This window comes from Sylvia atricapilla, chromosome Z, assembly GCF_009819655.1.
Source record: "Sylvia atricapilla isolate bSylAtr1 chromosome Z, bSylAtr1.pri, whole genome shotgun sequence".
NCBI classification, from domain to species: domain Eukaryota; kingdom Metazoa; phylum Chordata; class Aves; order Passeriformes; family Sylviidae; genus Sylvia; species Sylvia atricapilla.
In genome coordinates, this window is record NC_089174.1 from 29,091,495 (window position 1) to 29,110,901 (window position 19,407).

Here is a 19,407-nt window from a genome sequence, read left to right on the forward strand (position 1 = left end):
TTAACATTTCTTGGCCTATTTTAAGATGTTTTCAATGAATGAAATGGTAAATAAAATCAGAGTCACTTCCATCAGAATTTTAGTTGAATCAAATGAATTGCACGCTGTGGCAAGTAGTGCTAAAATTTAAGTAATCACTTCAGATGCTGAAGACTTGTAGACCAATAACCAGAAGACAAAGCACATCAATTTTTCTGGGACACATACACATCAGTTTAGACGCACCATGTGATGTTACTGAAAGAGTACTAAATGAGTGAAATAGCAGGAGAATAAGGATGCATACACAATTACTACTAGCTCCCTCTTGTGCTTAATTTTTGAAATGATAATCTTTTATGGTAAAAAGAACAAACCACGCACATCTCCATGTAAGTAAACAGAAAACATAAAAAAAAAAAAAAAAAAAAAAGAAAACCCCTACCCCTTTCTTTTGTAAGATACATGAATTACTAAGGAGAGATACCCACTGGGAACATAAATTATAGGAAAAATACCGGATTTTTATTGAATATATGTAAGCCATACATCAAAACATAAAACATCACCTTTATAATGAAGGGCTCATTTTTAAAATTAAATTATTTGAAAATACGCAACTAAGACAAAAAAGGAATAAATCATACATCAGTAGGAAGATAACAAGGGCAGCAGAACACTCAGAATACCTAATCAATTAAATATATCTAAGCACACATAATGTCAAACACAACAAAAGCAGGTAAAAAATGAGATAAAAATAATACTAGTATCTCATACCAAGAATATCCCCTTCTTCTTCCTTACCTAAACAGCAATGGTAAACCTGTAGACAGAAGTAATTCAATCTGCCCACCATCATATGGCTCTCCGATTTTTATTCAATTAGTTTTAAAGCATCTCCGGTCAGGATCCTTTGTCTTTAAGAACTGAGAAAAACATGTTACATAAACTGCACTGCATATCCCACACGCATCTCACTGAACACCACTATCATGAAAGGCTCTTTTGAATTTCCCATGGAAGACTGATCTCAAAACCTCCACTGCTTGCTGACGCATTATGCCTTCAACATACAGCCATGGGCCAAGACACTCACAAATTCTTAGGGCTGATATAGGCTCTTAGGTCCATAAGATAGCTAAGGTACCACTGTAAACATCCGTCATTTTTTCCTTATGGCAGCCCACAGCTAGTTTTCACATGCATTTTCCTTCCATACAGTAAAACCTTACACTTCACAGGCTAACACAAGGACCCTCAAAGAGCATAACAGAATTTATACTGAATCCAAAAGACTGCAAAACCTAAGCATAGGGTTTTGCTGAATCCAAAAGACTGCAAAACCTAAGATGGGTCACAGATGTTGACCCATCTCCTAGTCCAAGTAAGCAAATACAATAAAAAGAAACTTGTGCTTATATTAAGGAAAAAAGGGAAGAAAATGGTCAAAAATTAACAGTATGAATTTGCCTTAGGTGCTTGAATGAAGAAATCCAAACTGTAGACAGTATCAAACCCAAGGCAGAGTCTGTGATTTGTAATGCACGCAGAATATTCATAAAGCCTAAGTCAAGAAGACTTACCTGTGAAGCAGCTCTGACCTAACGAGGAGGTAAGTGGCATTCACAAAAGTATCGTAAGTACCAAAACAAAAACTTTCTGCTGAAAAAAGCTGCAGACTGCCATACATAATCTAATCTCCTGTGCATTTATGCAGTTTCATGACAGAAACCTCCAAAATGCTATACTGAGTTCTAGGTTCATTGCACCAGTTCCATCATAAACTGGTACCTTACCTATCTATTTACTTAGACAATTCATTGTATGAATGACTCATAACAAAGTTCAGATGTCTTACTCCTACCTGTGTTATCTCTGAACAGTAAGCAAAGACGTATAAGAATGGTTTAACACTACTCATGGAAAAAAAAAACCTTATTTGCTCAATTCAATATGCATGTATATATACTGTTAGTCTACACTGCATGTGGGATTGACAAGTAATGATAAACTTTCTGAGGGCCCTCTCTCAGTAAGGGGCCCTTTCAGATACATTTCATTCTGACTGCTACTGCTAAGAAGATTAAACAGATCCTTCCTCTGAGCCAGCCTAGAAATTAAAAATATTTAATTAATCTCTACAGTCTTAATACTCAATATACCTCTAATACTTTATACTATAATCAAATAGTTGAATTACAATGATTAAGAGAAACTGGAATCCTCAACAGCTGTGAGTACTGTGGCGAGACTGTATAATTTATAAACAAAATCATACAGGTCAGAAAAACAAAGTATTTCTACAAATGGAAATAGCATTTTTATTTCAGTTTTCTTTAAGCAATTATGTTGACATGCCATTAGGCACTGGGGCATTTGGAAAAAATGTGAAATACAAAGACTAGGAGATTAAAATCTACTGAAGTATTTTTGGTACAAGATGCAAAACATTTTAGAGGAAAGTCTGATTCTCCAATTCAAAAGTTTGGGGGCTATATAATTACAGTTAGTAGTAATTTCCTTCAACACCTGAACATACAAGTTAGGTTGCACTGCTTATGTATGAATATGCTTCTTTTCCCTGTTCAAAATATTCTGGCACTTCCAAGTAAGAAGACACACCATACAACAGGCAACTAAACAACCCTGTACTACAACAAACTGCTATGAACAGGTACAGCCATTGTGCACATGACTTGTTGCAGATACTGGCATTGGGGTTTGAGCCACCAGACTGGCCCTCAATCCTAGGCCTGTGGCGCAGCTATAAATTATGTTAAGGCGTGCACATGGAATAGTGGGTTTCTAGGTGTTGATATAGTTTTGCAGTGTGAACATTTTAGCCACCTTAAGAATAAGCTAAACAATGTTTGTTTGCATTCTTTTTATGACCTGTCATTGTAAACTATGCTGAAGAGTATAAAACACGTCATTTGAGAGAGAATAAACGGAGAACATTGTGCTAACCATATTGGCTTGATCTACGTTGCTCCTGTCCAGCCTCTCACTATTTCAGAGTCCCTGTCAACAACTTGTTAACGCTGCACTGTTCTGACCTGCAGAATGTTCTATGACTAAAGATGATTAAGAATCCAGAAGAGAATTTCCTCCCCTGTTAGCCACACAGGGACTCTTCTGGATCTACTGTCCAGAAGAGCAAGACTGGAGCAGCTGTTTTGAACAGTAGGAGGTGTCTATGAGAAGCTATGCAGCTTCAAGAAAGGTCTGCAGGGAATTGTGAGGCGTTTGAGACTCACAGAGCTTCTACAGTGAAATAACCACCTGATACAGTCCTATGTCTCAGGACAGATTTTAATCAATTATCTTCATGTACAAGCTTTTGAAAGGCTTAACAGTAAGTTATATTTGCTGTTTTATATACATATTCATATAAATACATTTAGCAGTTTAAATACTGGCCACAGCACCAAGCCTGCCTGAGTGTTAGAAGCATTTGAACAATGCCTTAAGGCACATGGTGTAATTCTTGTAGTGTCCTGGACAAGGCCAGGAGTTGAACTCAATGGTCCCGATGCATCCCTGAGCTGGAAGGAATTGTACCTGGAAGCCTTGCAGAAGACATTCTATTTGAGGAGTCAGTGATCTTGAACAGGCCCTGTCTGCTCTACTGGGCTGAGCAGTCTGGATCTTCTTAATATAATCCATAACCTATGATCTCCTTTGCAAAAATGAACTGTAGGAATGGAATGTACTGATTCTGACTAAGAGGCTTCTGCATGTTTAGGGGTTAGTCATCCATGTAACATATCCTGAATAAACACAAAGGCCTGTGCTGTGCTGCAGAAATTCCTTGGCTAAGGGATAAACTCAGCCAGCTCACTGTAATAGAGGAGCCTGCAGGCAGCTCCCACGTGGTGCTGGTAAACATGCCACCTGCATGGCCTTGCCATGAACTAAAACTGCAGCGAGTTTTCCTGAAAATATCCTTTGGCAAGAGTTGTTTTCCTGTGAGGAAATTATATAATAGCTCAAAGACTCAAAAGAGGGAGAGCTTCTCTCCATAGACAGGATCTGTATTTCCTCACACACTGTAGGAAAACCCACCTGGGCTCCACTGGGTGTCACATGAAGGTGGCATGCCCAACACTTGAAAGAGGTATACGATTTACCATCTACATTCATCTTCTCACTCCATTCTATTAAGCAGTTATCTTATTAAACCACTTGTGCTGTTGAGCCTTTCTTACTGAGACACAGAAAAAACCTAGGCTTATGCATCTTATTTCTCCAGACCAGCCTCCACCTTATCCATTCCAATTCCCCTGGCACAGAACACATACCTAGGGGAACATTTGCCCTTCTTTTCTAAGGCATACCTGTCAAAAAACTCATAAGGCACAAGGAAAATTTAATCCAAAGAGATTTTGGACATATTTATGTATTATACATTTATAGTAAATATATATGTGCATGAGTCTGGGTATATATTAATATACATAAATATGTATATACATACAAAGCATTGCCTATCAAAGGTCTCATAATCTACACTTGTATAGCAAATGTTAGAACTGCGCCATTTTTATCTGCAGTCAAAAAAGGTCTTGAAAAGCTAAAACAAAAAAATAGTTTGTGTTCAGGAGAATCCAAACAGTTTCCTCACTTTCCCATCAACTTGGGAAATGACTTTTTCAAAGACAGCCCATAAAACTGCAAACAATCTGAAAATAATACTCAGCACTTCTTAGTATGTTCACAGTATAAAACCAACCCTCCAAATATTACCAAAAAATAAAGGCAAGCAAAATATTCAAGTTCTAAGCTACTTCAAAGTTCAATAACAGTTACAGGAATAAAAAAAAACCAAGAAAACAACCCACAAAGCAGCAAAACAACTTACCTGTATGAGGTCTAAAATACCAAGCTCACTTTCTGAGGAATCCACACAGAAGACAAAATACAAGGTGGCATAGTGTCGGTAAATTAGTTTGTTATCAGATCCGCCTATTAACCTAAAGAGGAAATAAGACAAGGAAAGCTTAGGTAGCATCTCAGGATAAGCTGAGCAAATTCTCAGTTATTTAAATTAATAGGAGGCCTATTATTAAAAGCTGGAACTTTCCCAAATCCAACTATATTGCCACTTTTATTTTGTGATCTAATTGCAATAGAAAACTAAAGTAACAAGACAGACCAACTTATATTATGACACAACCACAGTTATTGTTATCCATATTGATAAAAATGACATCAAACTGTGCACCTTTTTATTAAAATCAATTCAAACAGATCACAAAAAAGCAGGTATTAAATGTACTTCCATTCCACACTAACAGGCAGGCACTGCACAGGGATTAATCTGCTTTACAGATTAACAGTGTGTGCCTATGAATCCTTCCGTGACCTTCTCAGAGGAGCATCAGGAGGAAAAAAACTGTAATGAAGACTGTTAATAACCAAGAACATATAACACTAGCGCTACAAATGTTTGGTATCTTGAGAAGTCGGACCATACTTCAAGCAATAGTTTATGAGGCAATGTTACAGGCATAGAAGCAACTGGATTTTTATAGACTTACTAATCATCATGGCACTGAATGAGAAGAGGTCTAAAGAGGTAGGTTTTCCACTCTTCTGCTATGGCTTTCCAAAAAAAGGCACATAAAGCATAGAAGATCTACATTAGATAACTGACATTTGCTTTGAGCTGTAAGTGGCCTGCTCCTACAGAAACAAAGTATTTTTGAGGCTGAATCTACATGACCATAACTATCACAGTTTTTCCTTAATTCTGTACCAGAATCGAATCAACCCATTTGGTGCACCATAACTCATCCCCTTAGTTTCTGTCATTATCACAGGGAGAGAATACACAGATCTTAAAAAAAAAAAAAAAAAAAAAATTAGGTCACTTCTGCTTAAGCATTCTGCTCTGCATTAATGCTTGGGAGAGGGCAGGGATGGGGGTAGGGAAGGGGGGAATCCTTTGTGAAGAGCAGAAATTATGTCTATATATCAGACAACACTATTACAAACAAATAGGACAGTGGAAAGACATAGCAATTAAGGATTCCTCTTTTGTGATATATTTACCCAATTCTTCCAAATACTTCATACTTGAAGTACACACAGTTCTACACATAAACTGTTGAGGCCTTTGGGTACACTGCAAACTATAAAGGGAACCCTGTCCTGAGAAAAAATACTGAAAAAAATATTAACCCTGTAATTAAGCAGCAGGAGAATAGCCAGAATTGTGCTCTGTCCCAGTTTATTCTTGCTAAGCAGCTGTAATTTTTTAAAAAGTTCCAAATGTCTTCTGCCTTTTACTTATAGAATTCAAGCCAGAATGTTTCCATCTTGAGATCACCTCCAAGAACCTAAAGATATAATCACCAGATCAAGAAGAAGGACATCCTAGCAGATATGGTACAGCTAACATTTAACTGAATCTGCACACAGAAAATCTAGGTGTTAGCAGACCAACTTTCACTAACCAGAAATTGCATAATATTTAACAGACTATGACAATCTCTACATAATAGATAGGAGATCATGAGCTTATTCCATCAATTCTGACTCCTTCTTCTAAAAGGTAGCTTTTTACCTATTTACTCCTGCTAATGGCTAATAAGTACTTCAAAGTAAAACACATCTTAATTTCAGAATTTCTTCAGCTAAAACAAGATGACTTTCAGAAACAATGAAGATGATTCAAAAAAGATTATTTTGCGTCTTACAGAGACAGGAGACATACGCCTCACATTTCTCCTATCTTGCCTTTCCTTTACTAATAAAGTATCTTGGTTGAAACTGTACTAGTTAGCACATTTAAGACCTTTTTTTTTTTCCTTCCTAGCTCAAATTTTAGGAGTTCAAGCCAAAGAACAGCTCCAAAGTATTTAATTTTCTGAAGATTTAGCTCAGTTGGGCAGAGCATGGTGCTAAAAACACCAAGGTTGGGCTGTGGATTCCTGTATGGGCTGTTCACTTCAGAGACATTGTGGGTCCCCTCAGAATACTCTGTGATTCAATGTGTATAGCAAATACTAATGCCTCTTAAAATGTGATGAGAAATCTTTAGCTTGATTATAGCAAAACAACTGCCTGTTCTTTCCCCACCTTTGTATCTGAAACAATCATGACACTAGATACAGCACTGTGGCCATCTCAGTGCTAGGGAAAAAAAAACTTTTATTGCCTAAGACATTTTGGTACATATAGCTATGCTTCAGTTAGTAAAGAATAAGTACACTTAGTGCAGAATGATAGGGTTCCTTGTGTATCAACAAATCTCAAGTGACATGGCATTTTACATTACAGCTGTGAAAAGTTGTACTGCGACCAGAAGTAACAATACTTGAAAGTCAGTACTGCGCATTTATTTCAAACTTGATACTTACAGTCCTCCTTCGAGAAAATTACAGACATTTTCATCACGTTTGGATACTAAATGGAAAGTTTCTCTGATAATTTGTTGCTGCGTATCTTCACTCTGTGAAAGAAAACACACTTTGCTAAAAATGATTGACAATTCAGAGTGTACAAGATCATAAAACACAAGGCATATCAGCACTCTTAGGCTATCTATTTCTGGAGCCTTAAATCTGCCAGTTAACAAGACGTGGATTGTTTGTACCATTTCAGCACAAAAAAAAGCGCCATTATTTACAAGTTGCAGAAATTGCATCATAAAGTCACCCTAGGACAAGTATTACTGAGAAATGTGGAAATGTGATTGTTTTTAAGCAACTTCTGTAAAAAAATTAATCTAAAACTAGGGGTTTTTTTAAGTAAACCAGAAGTGTTCTCAAGCATCTTCCATTTTCTGTATCTCCAACATAGCCTGAACAGTTACAGTCATGCTTTGAAACTACTTTTATCATAAACAGAGAGTAAACGAAGTTCCCAAAGCTTGAAGGGAGCAGGGAAGCTACAAACCCCAAATACATAACACTCCCAGAAATAGCTTAAAATACAAGGGCATCATGAGCAACAGGTTCTCCTTAACTCTCAGCAGATCAGAAACACCATTTCTGAGACTGAATTCTTCTGGCACTTTAGAAATTTAATTTTTAATATTGAAATTATGGACACAGGTCTATATTCTGAAAGACAAAATGATGGCATATATTTTAATTGCCATAAATTAATATTTTTCTACCTAACTGCAAAATATTATTAATTTGATTTTATGCAGTTTCCATTCTCAGCTAAAAAATTTAGATCCATTTTAAGTTTTGTATTACGAAAAAATAAATGCCTCTTTCACAGATCTGACCACATTAATCTCACTAGAAAGCAGGAGATGCACCTTTTGTAGAAAAGAGCTGAGATTTGCCTGCAGTACCAGTTCGATTGACACTAAAAAATGCATATGCTTCAAAAGGTCCACAAACAAATCTGCATTATTGAAATCACACATAAAAATACAATCTATATGATTGCATCTGTTTCTGCGCACCAGAAAGTTTCTTAGTTTAATCAGCTATTCACATCTTCAAAACTTCAAAGCATTCTATTTATACAAACACATTATCCTATTTTAAGCATTGAGAATTTAAGTTGAATTATGAAACTAGTAAATCCGAATGGTTTTACAAAAAAAAAATCTGGTATCCTCTGGAAATTTGTTCCTCTCCTTCTTCACTCACACATAATACCTGTATCAGTTACACTCTTTTAATTCAAAACCTGACTGTGCAACCTGAAGTGTCACAGTCATCATTTCTGCTCTGAGGTGTGCAATCCCTTCCAATAGACTATGAGTTCTGCAACAGCCAGAATTGCAAGAAAGGGGTCACAAATCCAAGTAACTGCACTGCTAGAAAAAGAGTAGTTTCTTTACATAACTTTAAGAAATACCAATTGTCTTGTATTTTAATGCCCAAGCAGACCTCAGCATATTTGTCAGAAAACAGAGTATGCTCAAAATATTATCTAAAATTTCTTATCCTTGAACTAAATCACGAGTTTTCAGTGCACCTTTTTTCCATTCAGATCGAACGTTTGAGCTCCATTTACAGAGCTGCTTAGCTGCTTGCCTTCCACAACTGAAAAGAATGCTCTTTTCTAGTTCGTTACGTTTTCATGTTAACTGCAATTTTATAGCCCACTGGGAGCTTCGAAAAGAAAAGGTTCTTCTTAGGAACCCATCTGCCCCGCTCTGCCAGCCTTGCCATAGCAGAGACACGCAGCCGGACAGCAGAGCTCAGAGCAGCGCTTCCACACGACAGCCGGAAGAGCCAAGCCTGCCGCTGGACAAGACTCCCTCCCTCCCCCCTTCATCTCCGGAGCTCCTAAAAGGCAAATCCCAGCACCGGCTTTCTTCGAAGCCTGACGTTCACGGTCTCACACGGCCCCTTTCCCCACGGCGCTGCCCTGGGCCCAACGTAGCCGGCAGGGCCGGGCCGGGGGCCCTCGCGTACAACGCCGCCGCTCGGCCCCCGCCCGCCCCGCCGAGCCCCGGCCCGCCCGTACATAGCGCTGGTAGAACTTGGAGAGCCGCGGCTTGCCGTGGTTGTTGAAGATGAGGATGGCTTTGATCATGGCGGGGCGGGGGCCGAGGGCGGCAGCCGGATGAGCTGTACTGTATCCCACTCCCTTCTCCTCCTTTTCCTGTTCTCCTTCCTCCTCTCCCGCCCTCTGCCCAGCCCCGTGCCGCTCTCGGGCCGGCGGCGGCGGGGAACGCGCACACGTCACCGGCGGGACGACTCGCGCCGCACGTGACTCTCCCGGAGTGTCACGTGACGGGAAAGCGGCTTCCCACGAGGGACAAAACACCTCGGGGGCGGAGGCCGCCCCTCGAGTGGCGTCACTTCCCGCCGCCCGCGCAGCAGCGGTACCATGGCGGAGCTCGAGAAGCTGCCGCCGCCCGCCGCGGCGCAGAGCGGCAGCCGGAGCGACGGTGGAGAGGAGACCCCAGAGGGCGCGGCCGCGGCGGGGCCCGCCGAACCGGGCCCGCCTCCGGCCGGGTCTCCGGGCACCGAGGAGCCCGCGGGCGACGCGAAAAAGAAAAGTAATGGGGCGGGAGGCCTCCGCCGGGGCGGGCGGGCGCGGTGACCGGCAGGCAGGGGGGCCAATGGGCGGCGGGGGCGGGCGCTGTGAGCCAATGAGCGGCGGGGGGGCGGGCCCACTGTAACGGGTTCCTCCCCGCAGTTGATGTGCTGCTGAAGGCTGTGGGCGACACCCCCATCATGAGGACCAAGAAGTGGGCGGTGGAGCGGACCCGGACCATCCAGGGCCTCGTGGACTTCATCAAGAAGTTTCTCAAGCTGATGGCCTCCGAACAGCTGGTACGGGCGGGCAGCGGACGGGGGCTTCGCGCACAAGGTCCACTCTGTCAAACCCTGCAAAGACACTGTTGGAATCCAGTCTACAGCTGCCTGTAGGAAACTTGGAGTAGGACCACCGAGACAACTATTCCAAGTAGACTCAGGATGTAATATTGAGCGAGGTGTAGCAGCGGAGTGGGGGTGTGTTCGGCACTGACCTTTGGGCTTTTTGCACTATCTGTATTTCTTGGTGTCTTGCCAGGCAGAGCTGTGTGCACCCTGGGCAGCCGTGTATCCCAGGGGAACGTTCCTAGGCACCGTGTACCTGGGGGAAACTGGATATAGAGACAGAGTGTTTGAGAAACAATCTGGAGTTTTTAGGATCAGCTTTCTGAGTCTTGACTGTCTTGTTTCCTTCAGAACATACATCTAAAATAGTGTCATTACTTCATAGGACTGATTTTGCTTTTAAAATGGGGAGTTGGGAGGTGTTTGCTCTTGGGCAGCAGATTACCAGTGTTATTTCTGAGTTATTTCCTGTGGAAGTGAGTAGCCAAAATGGCCTTGTGATAACACTGGAAGAGCTTGTAATACAATTGGACTGCTTTTGTTTTGCAGTCAGCTCTCAAAATCCATACTCAGACAACATCCAAGTCCAAAGTTTTTATTTAAGATATACAGTTAAAGCTAGACTCATTAAAGCAGTCAACTAAAGGTTAGCTGAATTTATTCTGGTTTTGTTTTGGAGGATCTTATGTAAGTATATAAGCGCATAAATGCGCCTTCTCATTCACCTGGAAATCATGAGGGGTCTGCTTTTCTGTGGTTTAATATCTCGAAGAAGATTGATAAGTATATTAACTAAGGACATTCTCTACAGTTCGATTCAGTGACTATCATATCATTATCTCAGGTCAAAAAAAAAAAAAAATAGGACCATGTAGTCTTCCTGGATGTGGCTGAAACCTAAGGCTATACTTTTAAGAACAAAACACCAGGAATTTTATATCTTTTATTTGGAAATAGTACTTGATGCCCCAGTACCCATTGCTGCCTCACATGGCAGATCCCAAGTCCCTCTTTGTCATTGTGGATTAGCTCCTGTACATGTAAACGCATTTTTTGGAGCAGGAAGTGAGAAGGATGACTTGAAAATAGAGCAAGATTTTCTGTAATGGCCATTCTAATTGAGCAAATCTGGAATAGTGTGAGTGGTTTGAGTTGAAATAAGAGCAAGAGTTAAACCAGTAAGTTCACTTTGTGCTGCTGTGTGGGAGAGTAACAGGTCAGCTTGCAGGAAAAGAAAGTCAGCACTTTGGCTTGGTCTGGCTGGCCAGACAGAGATGACTCCTCATGGTCATGTTGCCCCTCCACACTTAATGGAAGATAGTAACTGGTCATATTCTATTATATGCTTAAAGATTATGAGATAACTTTTGACTGCAGAATGATTCTTCCATGTTCGCAGTGAGAATTCCATCTTCTCTCTCTTTTTCTTTGCAGTTCATATATGTAAACCAGTCTTTTGCTCCATCTCCAGACCAAGAAGTGGGGACCCTCTATGAGGTAACTTCCATCTAAATATCCTTTCCAAGTGTATTTATCAGGATTTGTCAGCACACCTTGAACACTTGAAACGTGTTACTGCCCCTAGCAGTAATACCTTGCATTTAGTGTAGTGTAGTTGATATTTACAGATGTGTGTGAATGTGACCCAAAGAGATGCGACTTTATGCAGTCCTTGGAAATGCATTTCTTCATGTGCAGTGTGTTGTTATGCCTCTCATTGTAATGAGGAGCTTTCTCATGACAGGGTTCCATGACACGTTTATCTGATGGGAAGGCTTTTTGTTTTGCTTTGTGTACTTTGTGCTAATCCATTAATAATTGTAACAGCTTTTGTTTTTTGTTTTTCTTGCAGTGTTTTGGAAGTGATGGCAAGCTTGTACTGCATTATTGCAAAACTCAGGCATGGGGATGAATGACTGGCAAAACAGCTGTTCAGGTTTTCTCTTCAAAAATGGAGAAAGGACTAAGACACAGAAAGAGGGATTTTTGCATTGCTGCCTATGAATATATGATGCAGGTGAACAGCATAAGCAAAGAGCTGGCTAGACTGTACGATCACATGGCTTTTTTTCTGATGTATTTGGGATGCAGGAAAAACACCTGCATCTGCCATGTAGGGTAGAGCCAGTGCTCTTGCTGCTGACTACTTAATTGCTGTATCTGAAGGGAAACTATTTCAGTTTTCTGCAGGACTGACTGGACAGCTCTGTCTATATGCTGTACTGAAGATAAAAGAACCTTTTTATTAAATGTAACATCTGTTGTACATATGGCGTGGGATTCAGTTTACGTTTGATGTGTTGTACATCCATGGTGTGTGTCCTGTTCTTTGTGAAGTCTTCATCTTGCCTGTGCATTATCTCATATCATTTTAAGATACTGTTTTGATTTTTTTCTTGTAATATATAGGAATTGATATATAGTCTAATTACTCCACCCTTTGCCTTCATTTTATTGGTAATGTGAGTACCTTCTTTATAATTGCACAACTTCATGAGGGGCCTCACAATACATCCCTCCTCCAGAAATTTTGTAGTGATTTGTTGAAGACTCAACACTCAGCAGTTTTCCAGGTGTTTCTTCTGACGGTAGTTAATGACTTGCATCTTTAGCTGAATGGTGTAATTAGCTGTTGCATCTTGAGTTCATGAAGAAGTAGATAACATATGCTAAAAACTATATATATTATCTTTTTGACTGTTCTTAATTTTTCTGTTTCACCAGTTGGGTGGTCCACTAAACAGTAGAATGCAATTTATATTCTTTTGCTAAAAATAGCAGTGAGGATTGACTTGAGGTTTTTTCCATTTTTGAAGAGGACTTGGTACCTTGACTAGGGTGCTGAGTTTTGCTTTTATTTATTGGAGAGTTTGGGTGTGAGGGGTGGAGATTTTAATGGGTTTATTTCAAATGTCTGTTGTACAGTCTTTTATATTTGTTTAAGCTGAACCAAATTAGTTGTTTGCTTGTGGAATGTTCTTATGCTACATGACAGTTTTTGTCCATAATCCAGTTTTTCAGCACAAAACAGCCAGAGGTCGTTTCAAGCATGTTTCAACAATGGTCTTGAACTGCTATTTCCTACATAAGTGGCTCTTATGTAGTATCTGCAACCTGTGTATCAGATTTTTTTCACCTCAGAGGACTTCTGGAAGAGTAATACCCAGCTTAACTTATTGAGGTTGCCACAGTTACACAGGCATATGCCCTGAATGCTTGCTATGTGAATAACTTGATCTATCTTGGCACTTTTTAAGTGGAAAACTTGGGTTCACTTCATTAAACTAGCAAGGCAGAATTTGTTGTAAACTTAAAACTTCAGATAATCCGTACTTTTGCCTGCTCACAACCCTGATCTCATGAATCTCCATCTATTTAAAAGAACTTTTGCAGAGGGAAGCACTCTGATTTTGTCTGGTTGAGGAAATTGCCTGTCTAGTTACTGTGAGGCAAGCACAACCTCGACAGCCACTAGAGGGTACACAAGGACAAAGGTATTTGCATAGTTTTATCTAGGGCTCTTTTCCAATTTTTTTTGTAGTATGTCCACATGCTGGCCTTACAAATATAAGTAGTTTGTTCTCCCGTGTGACAGTATGTTTACCTAAGATAAGCTACTAGTCTGGTTCTTTTTAAAGAATGTTGTATTGGTGCCTTTCACCTCACTTGATCTTAACAAATGAAACTACTGATAAACTGTAAATGTGCTCTTCAGAAGTGAAAGAAGATGAAAGAAGGTTGATGTGTGTATGTGTGTTGTGTTTTGGTTTTAAAAAGTAAAAACACAGATCTTGAAGATGAACTGTAGGTCATTTTATCTGCCAAATGATTATAAAAGGTTGTCCTTTATGCTGAATCTATAAATAATTTTTATCTTCTGAAGTTAAATTAAAAAAACATTTGCCTCAAAATGTGATTATCCAATAATGTAAAAACCACAGTAATGGTCTGGATTTGCTTTACCACATGCATTTTTCCACCTGGATAAATGAGTCGTGAAGCTTTGAATTATTCATTTATCTAAGATTCAGCTTGTTCCTTGAACAATACTTACTTACTACTGTTTGCTTACTACTGTTGAGCATTTTTCTGCCCTCAGTTTTTCTCTAACCCCAAGTAATTTTTTCTTGGCCCCTAGTTTACCAGTATACAGTGAGTACTTACCTGAGCCAGCCCTTGCTTTCTGTTTCCTCAGTGTTCCTAAGTGGCTAAGTTACTTTTAATGGTTTCCAGCTCCAGTTCTGCCAGTTCTCCCATGAAACTTCTGTACCTTCTTTACAGAGAGAGTCCTCCTTTGTGTTACTGTTCCCTGTAGTTTTGTACCTTGTGTTAGGGAGGTGGTCAGTACTTACCTCTGGTAGGTCTCTAAGGACCATTGATTCTTTCTATCTGAAGCTGAGGTGTGGCTTTAGGTGGCAGATTTTTCTTTCTTTTTTTGTTCATATTCTTAAGTAAAAAACTAGACCACAAACATGTCAAGTAGATAATGTGTCAAATGAACAAATTAGTGATTGTATTCTAGAAGTACAAGACACCAAGTACATTGCTTGTAGAATTTGCAAAAGACATGTTAAATCTCTTATTTTTAAGAGACACTTACAGCTTCTAAAATCATAGATAATCCTGAAATGCTTATCTCTTTGAAAAGAATATATCAGAAGCGCAAGTTGAGTATGACCTGTGTTCTCTGCATTTCGTATGCCTTGAAAAAAAGTGACTATCATTTAAGTGACTTCAGTTGCTAGAGTGGGAGAAAAAGGGTATGAAAGTAAGGACTGACTCTTGGACAGATCAGTGAGAGCTGTACAAAACAAAAAAGTCTAGATTTACTCAGAATGTTGTGCTTAAATAATTATGGTACTATACCTGATGCCTTGAGAAGGCTGACCTGGACAGAGACTAGACAGAGCTAAAAGAACAAAGTAGGTATTTATTAAAAGGCCTTTAAGGGTACACTTTGAGCAGGACAAGAGCCTGGCCAGGGGTACACCCAAGGTGACCCAAAATGATCACAAAATGGATGACCAGTCATGAGGTCTCACACTTTCGTAAGTTTTGGTTCATTTGCATATTGGGTTTAATTGTCAAATTACAGCTTCAGGTTATGAAGTTCCATCTTCTTGTTTTCTCTCTTCAGACCATCTTTTATGTTTTTGGGCCTAAAAGTTATACTCATTGTCCTTGGTCTCCAGCAGGAAAAGGATTTTTTTTTTTTTACCAGCTCTTTGAAGCGAGCTTACTGGCACTTAACATGAGGCTCAGAATTACACCCCTAGGCAGCACAGAATCTGAAAAACATGAAAGCTAAAACTTAAGGCAGTATACTGATATACTATACTGAACTGCCGGTATCTGTAATGTATTTTAATTCACTTGATTTAATGTAATTGAATTAACAGAAAAGGCAAATTGAAAAAAAACCCTAATTTTTCATTAATTTTTAAAGACTGAGAAATAAGGTAAGTATTGGAAAGGGAAGTTACACATTTTTATGAAAGACCTACTACTTCACAACACCCTGATTAAAAAAATGCTATGCAAAATTCAGTTATTTCAAGTTAAGCACCCTATTTCAAGTTAATCACCAGGTGCAAACCCTTTAAACTGTGAGGCACTATTTTTATGAATTATTATAATGGTTTAGAGACTAGCATTAATGACAGATTTGTAATTTGTAGCTTGAACTAATCTTAAATGCACATGGAAACCTGAAGGAGCTAAATGAAACTAAATTTACCTCAAGAGTGAAATGATAAAATACATAGTTGTGCCATCTATGTGCATGCTGACCAAATGTCATCATTTCCAGGACTTTGAAGACTCGGATATCTGCTGCTAAGACCTTTACAGAAGGTGGTGTCTATATTAATTATCCCCACAACTTAATCTTGAACGTAGTGATACACAGTAAAGTCACAGTAGTGGGGGTTTGGAAATCCATACATCCATTCTTCAAACTCCTTCCAATTCCAAAGCAGCTTCTTTTTACTCATTGTTGCTGTTCATGCTCATTTTGCAAATCAGATTCTGCCTGTTTGCACAACTTTTTGGCTTACGTTTTTCTTGACTACCCTGAAGTCTTAGTTACTCTTCAGGAATACAAAGGTTATTCAAGACATTATACTACATCTTCATCTTAGGGATGAGAAAAAGGAAGGGGGAAGCAAAAATTCCTTTAACTCTGGGGTTTTTCGTGATGACTATGACTATTCTAAGCTTATAAAAGCTTCATAAAATTCAGCGTGCATTGAAAAATAATAGTTGTTTTTGGCCTTGGTTTGTATTGGATCATCAAGAGAAAAAAACACTTGACAAAAAAACATTAAATGTGGTTTTTTTTTTGCAAAGACCATGCTTCAGCTTTGGTACTACCATATTTAATATGCTTCCAAGGCTAAATGTCTTAAAAATCCATGCCTTCCTCTTGCTTTAATGGCCATAACGCTGTGAGATGTCAGATGCCTCTTTTTAGTCAGAATTAGAGCAACAAAAGCTCATTTAGAGATTGTTTCATCCTAAAAGAGGTAGTTAAAAATTGTTGAATCACATTTTTGACTGAGACCAAAATTAATACATTAAAGGCTTAATGTTAAACCTGTCACACTACATCTATGTCACTAGACTTGGTAGTACCAGGAAGTTTTCTGGGACAGTAGCTCAGTCATCTGTACAGTTGGTTGTTAGAACAGTTGCTGGTACAGATTTTGCCTGTGCTCAATTCAGGAGTGAACAGTGTCCCATTTCTGGTGGGCCGGTTGGATGTGATCAGCCTGTTACAGAGTTTAGAAGGTAAATAACATTGATGTAATCTGTTCTTTGCAAGCTGGCCCCTCTGCCAGGGATCAATCCTTGGGATACTTGTTTCTAGGTACACAGGTGAAATTCCAGGTGAGATTTGATCCCTTGTATGTGCAATGAGAAGAGTTAAACTTCAAAAGAAAAAAATGTGATCTCTCTTCAAATTTTGGAAGCAATCTAGGAACTTTTTTTAAATTATTGCCCTGCATTGCCTCCATGCAATCATCTCTAAATGACTAAATTGATAGGCTCTAAATGCCTGCCAGTAGCCACATTTAGCAACACTTTTTGTTAAGTGTGCAGATTATAAATGGTCACAAAGTACTAGCTATATGTCTTGGTTCAATCATACCTTCCCTTATTAAAAGTAGAACATTACTTAAAAGAACATTACTTTTTTTTTTTTTTTTTTTTTTTTTTTAAGTGCAGGAGTCTTGGAGTCCTTACTCTCTATCTTCTCATGTTAGAGATGATGGTTCCAATGCAAATTATTTATATAATGTGTTTGTATCAATTAGATGGACACAGTGTAGCATTAAAATATTATTGTTTGAGGGCCTAACTTGAAAAGATTTGAGTTCACGTGTTCCAATTGCAAAAATCAGTATATCATTTAAAGCAGATAAAGATGTTTCCCTTGTACTCTGTTTGGTAACAGAACTAATAGCCCTAAAGAGTTCTTAATGGGAAACCTCAAAGAAAAAAGATCTCCAAGCAAAATTATGCAGCAATACTCTTAATGCAGAGGCTAGCCAGCACTTTGGCTTTTTCATGTAAATATGATAAATTGAAAAAGACCACAAACTTACTTTCAAGTGTCTTTCTTGCAGAGAAAACTGTTAGTATTTTGTATTTTTTTATGACGTGTGCATGGTGTACTAATGTCCCACCCAAAGGGGATCAGATTGATTCTTCCAAGAATCCTTTCTGTGCTGTGTGGTTTAATGCCACACAGCTCTTTACTGCATTGTTTGGAGAGTTTTTACCTTCAGCAGCGCTCATGCGACTTAGTAGTAGTTGGTGTTTTTAAAGTATGACATAATTTTGTATGCGGTGTCCTCATTTCACTCAAGTTTTACTGTATGTTTTTATTCTGAAGATGATGTTTAACTGTGTGATGTTTGATACAATTTGTTCTCAAGTTTTTTTGAGAATTGCTGTACATGCAGCAGTTTCTCATGTAAGATCTCTTATGTAGTGAGTGATCAATATCACTTTACAGGTTATAGGACTGACGAACAGCTGAGGAACTGATACAATGATTCATGACTACATTGAGTCATGTAGTCCCAAAACTTGCACTACAACTGCAGATCCACGTTTTTTCCTTAGAGCTCTCTACAAACATCAGAAACTTAGGTGAACAGAGACTTAATGAAGGGATGACTTAAGTAGTCCTTCTATCTAGAGGAGGAGGTGTAAATACTCACTATGGTGTTGAAGTGCTGTTGCCTGGCCAGGCTGACAGACAAAAGAGACACAGCATTGTTGTTTGCCACAAGAGTCTGGTCATTCAGGCAACATGGATCCCACCTTCAACTAGCTCACAATTTTTATTTGGAGTTACAAGATGTAAAATAAAGTACAGCACAAGCTACATTTGCAGGCCTAGTAGGTGGTGCAGAGTGTCTAAGCTGGAGTTGATAATTCTATTGATCTGACTTGAAGATTTTCCTCAATAAAGCATGAGAGAAACCTTGTGAGCTGCACCCCAGTAGGGGGTGACTTGCCAATAAGTGCCTGAGCACTTCAGCTGGTTAGTCTCTCTTGGAGTTAGATGTCATGTCAAATTATTGCTTGATTTGATTATACCTGTCTTCTGGGTAATAGCGAAGTGCTTCAGCATTTGTACCTAAAGCAAAGCTTTTATGTTTAAAGCCCAAGCTCCTATTGTCCAAAACAACTTTTTAATAGAATACTTGAGAAATACATATAATAGTTAATTTCTGCAGGTGTATGATTTCCAGCAATAAAAGTGCATAAAATCCTGCAGTCTCCTCATGCAGAATCACAACTGATAATGTAAAAGCAATTTCCATGCTGTGTGGATTTCAATGTTCTCTTTTTTAATATTGAATTTTCAGTGACAGTTAACTCTTAATGTGCTCAGACTCTTGTGCCATTTCTGTCAATAGGGCATAAGCAAAAGCACAAGCTGGAGAGACATAGATATTGTTCCTAATGGTGTTCAGGCAGTCAAGTAATCAACTCCTGTGGAAGTTCTGGGGATCAAAAAGTATGTTGAACAATTCCAAATTAAAAGCTGTAAACACTTTTGAATAGGAGCAAATAAAAAGCATAACTATATAAACTGTAATAAACA

At 39.0% G+C, this 19,407-nt stretch overlaps 2 protein-coding genes and 1 long non-coding RNA gene across 6 annotated transcripts in view; 1 reads left to right on the forward strand and 2 right to left on the reverse strand.

The window, feature by feature from the left end:
* AP3S1 (adaptor related protein complex 3 subunit sigma 1) overlaps positions 1–9,709 on the reverse strand; it is a 29,019-nt gene extending 19,310 nt beyond the window's left edge. Inside the window, exons 1-3 of one of the 4 annotated variants that reach the window (XM_066339256.1) lie at positions 9,424–9,704; positions 7,347–7,438; positions 4,844–4,955 (exon numbers count right to left, since the gene is read on the reverse strand). In XM_066339256.1, coding sequence (XP_066195353.1) covers positions 4,844–4,955; positions 7,347–7,438; positions 9,424–9,492 — 273 coding nt within the window. In that variant the 5' untranslated portion in view covers positions 9,493–9,704. Of the gene's footprint in view, positions 1–4,843; positions 4,956–7,346; positions 7,439–9,423 lie in introns of all 4 variants that reach the window. The other 3 variants (XM_066339258.1, XM_066339259.1, XM_066339257.1) reach the window with 3 other exon arrangements.
* LOC136374082 (uncharacterized) lies at positions 483–4,080 on the reverse strand. The gene is made up of 2 exons (XR_010745812.1): positions 1,327–4,080; positions 483–1,286 (listed from the first exon to the last, which is right to left on the reverse strand). It is a non-coding gene; the product is annotated as an uncharacterized lncRNA (long non-coding RNA).
* On the forward strand, positions 9,685–12,552 carry ATG12 (autophagy related 12). The gene is made up of 4 exons (XM_066339260.1): positions 9,685–9,961; positions 10,102–10,238; positions 11,721–11,783; positions 12,139–12,552. The coding sequence occupies exons 1-4, from the start codon at positions 9,790–9,792 to the stop codon at positions 12,196–12,198; spliced, it is 432 nt and encodes a 143-aa protein (XP_066195357.1). The 5' UTR covers positions 9,685–9,789; the 3' UTR covers positions 12,199–12,552.
* The last annotated feature ends 6,855 nt before the right edge of the window (positions 12,553–19,407 follow it).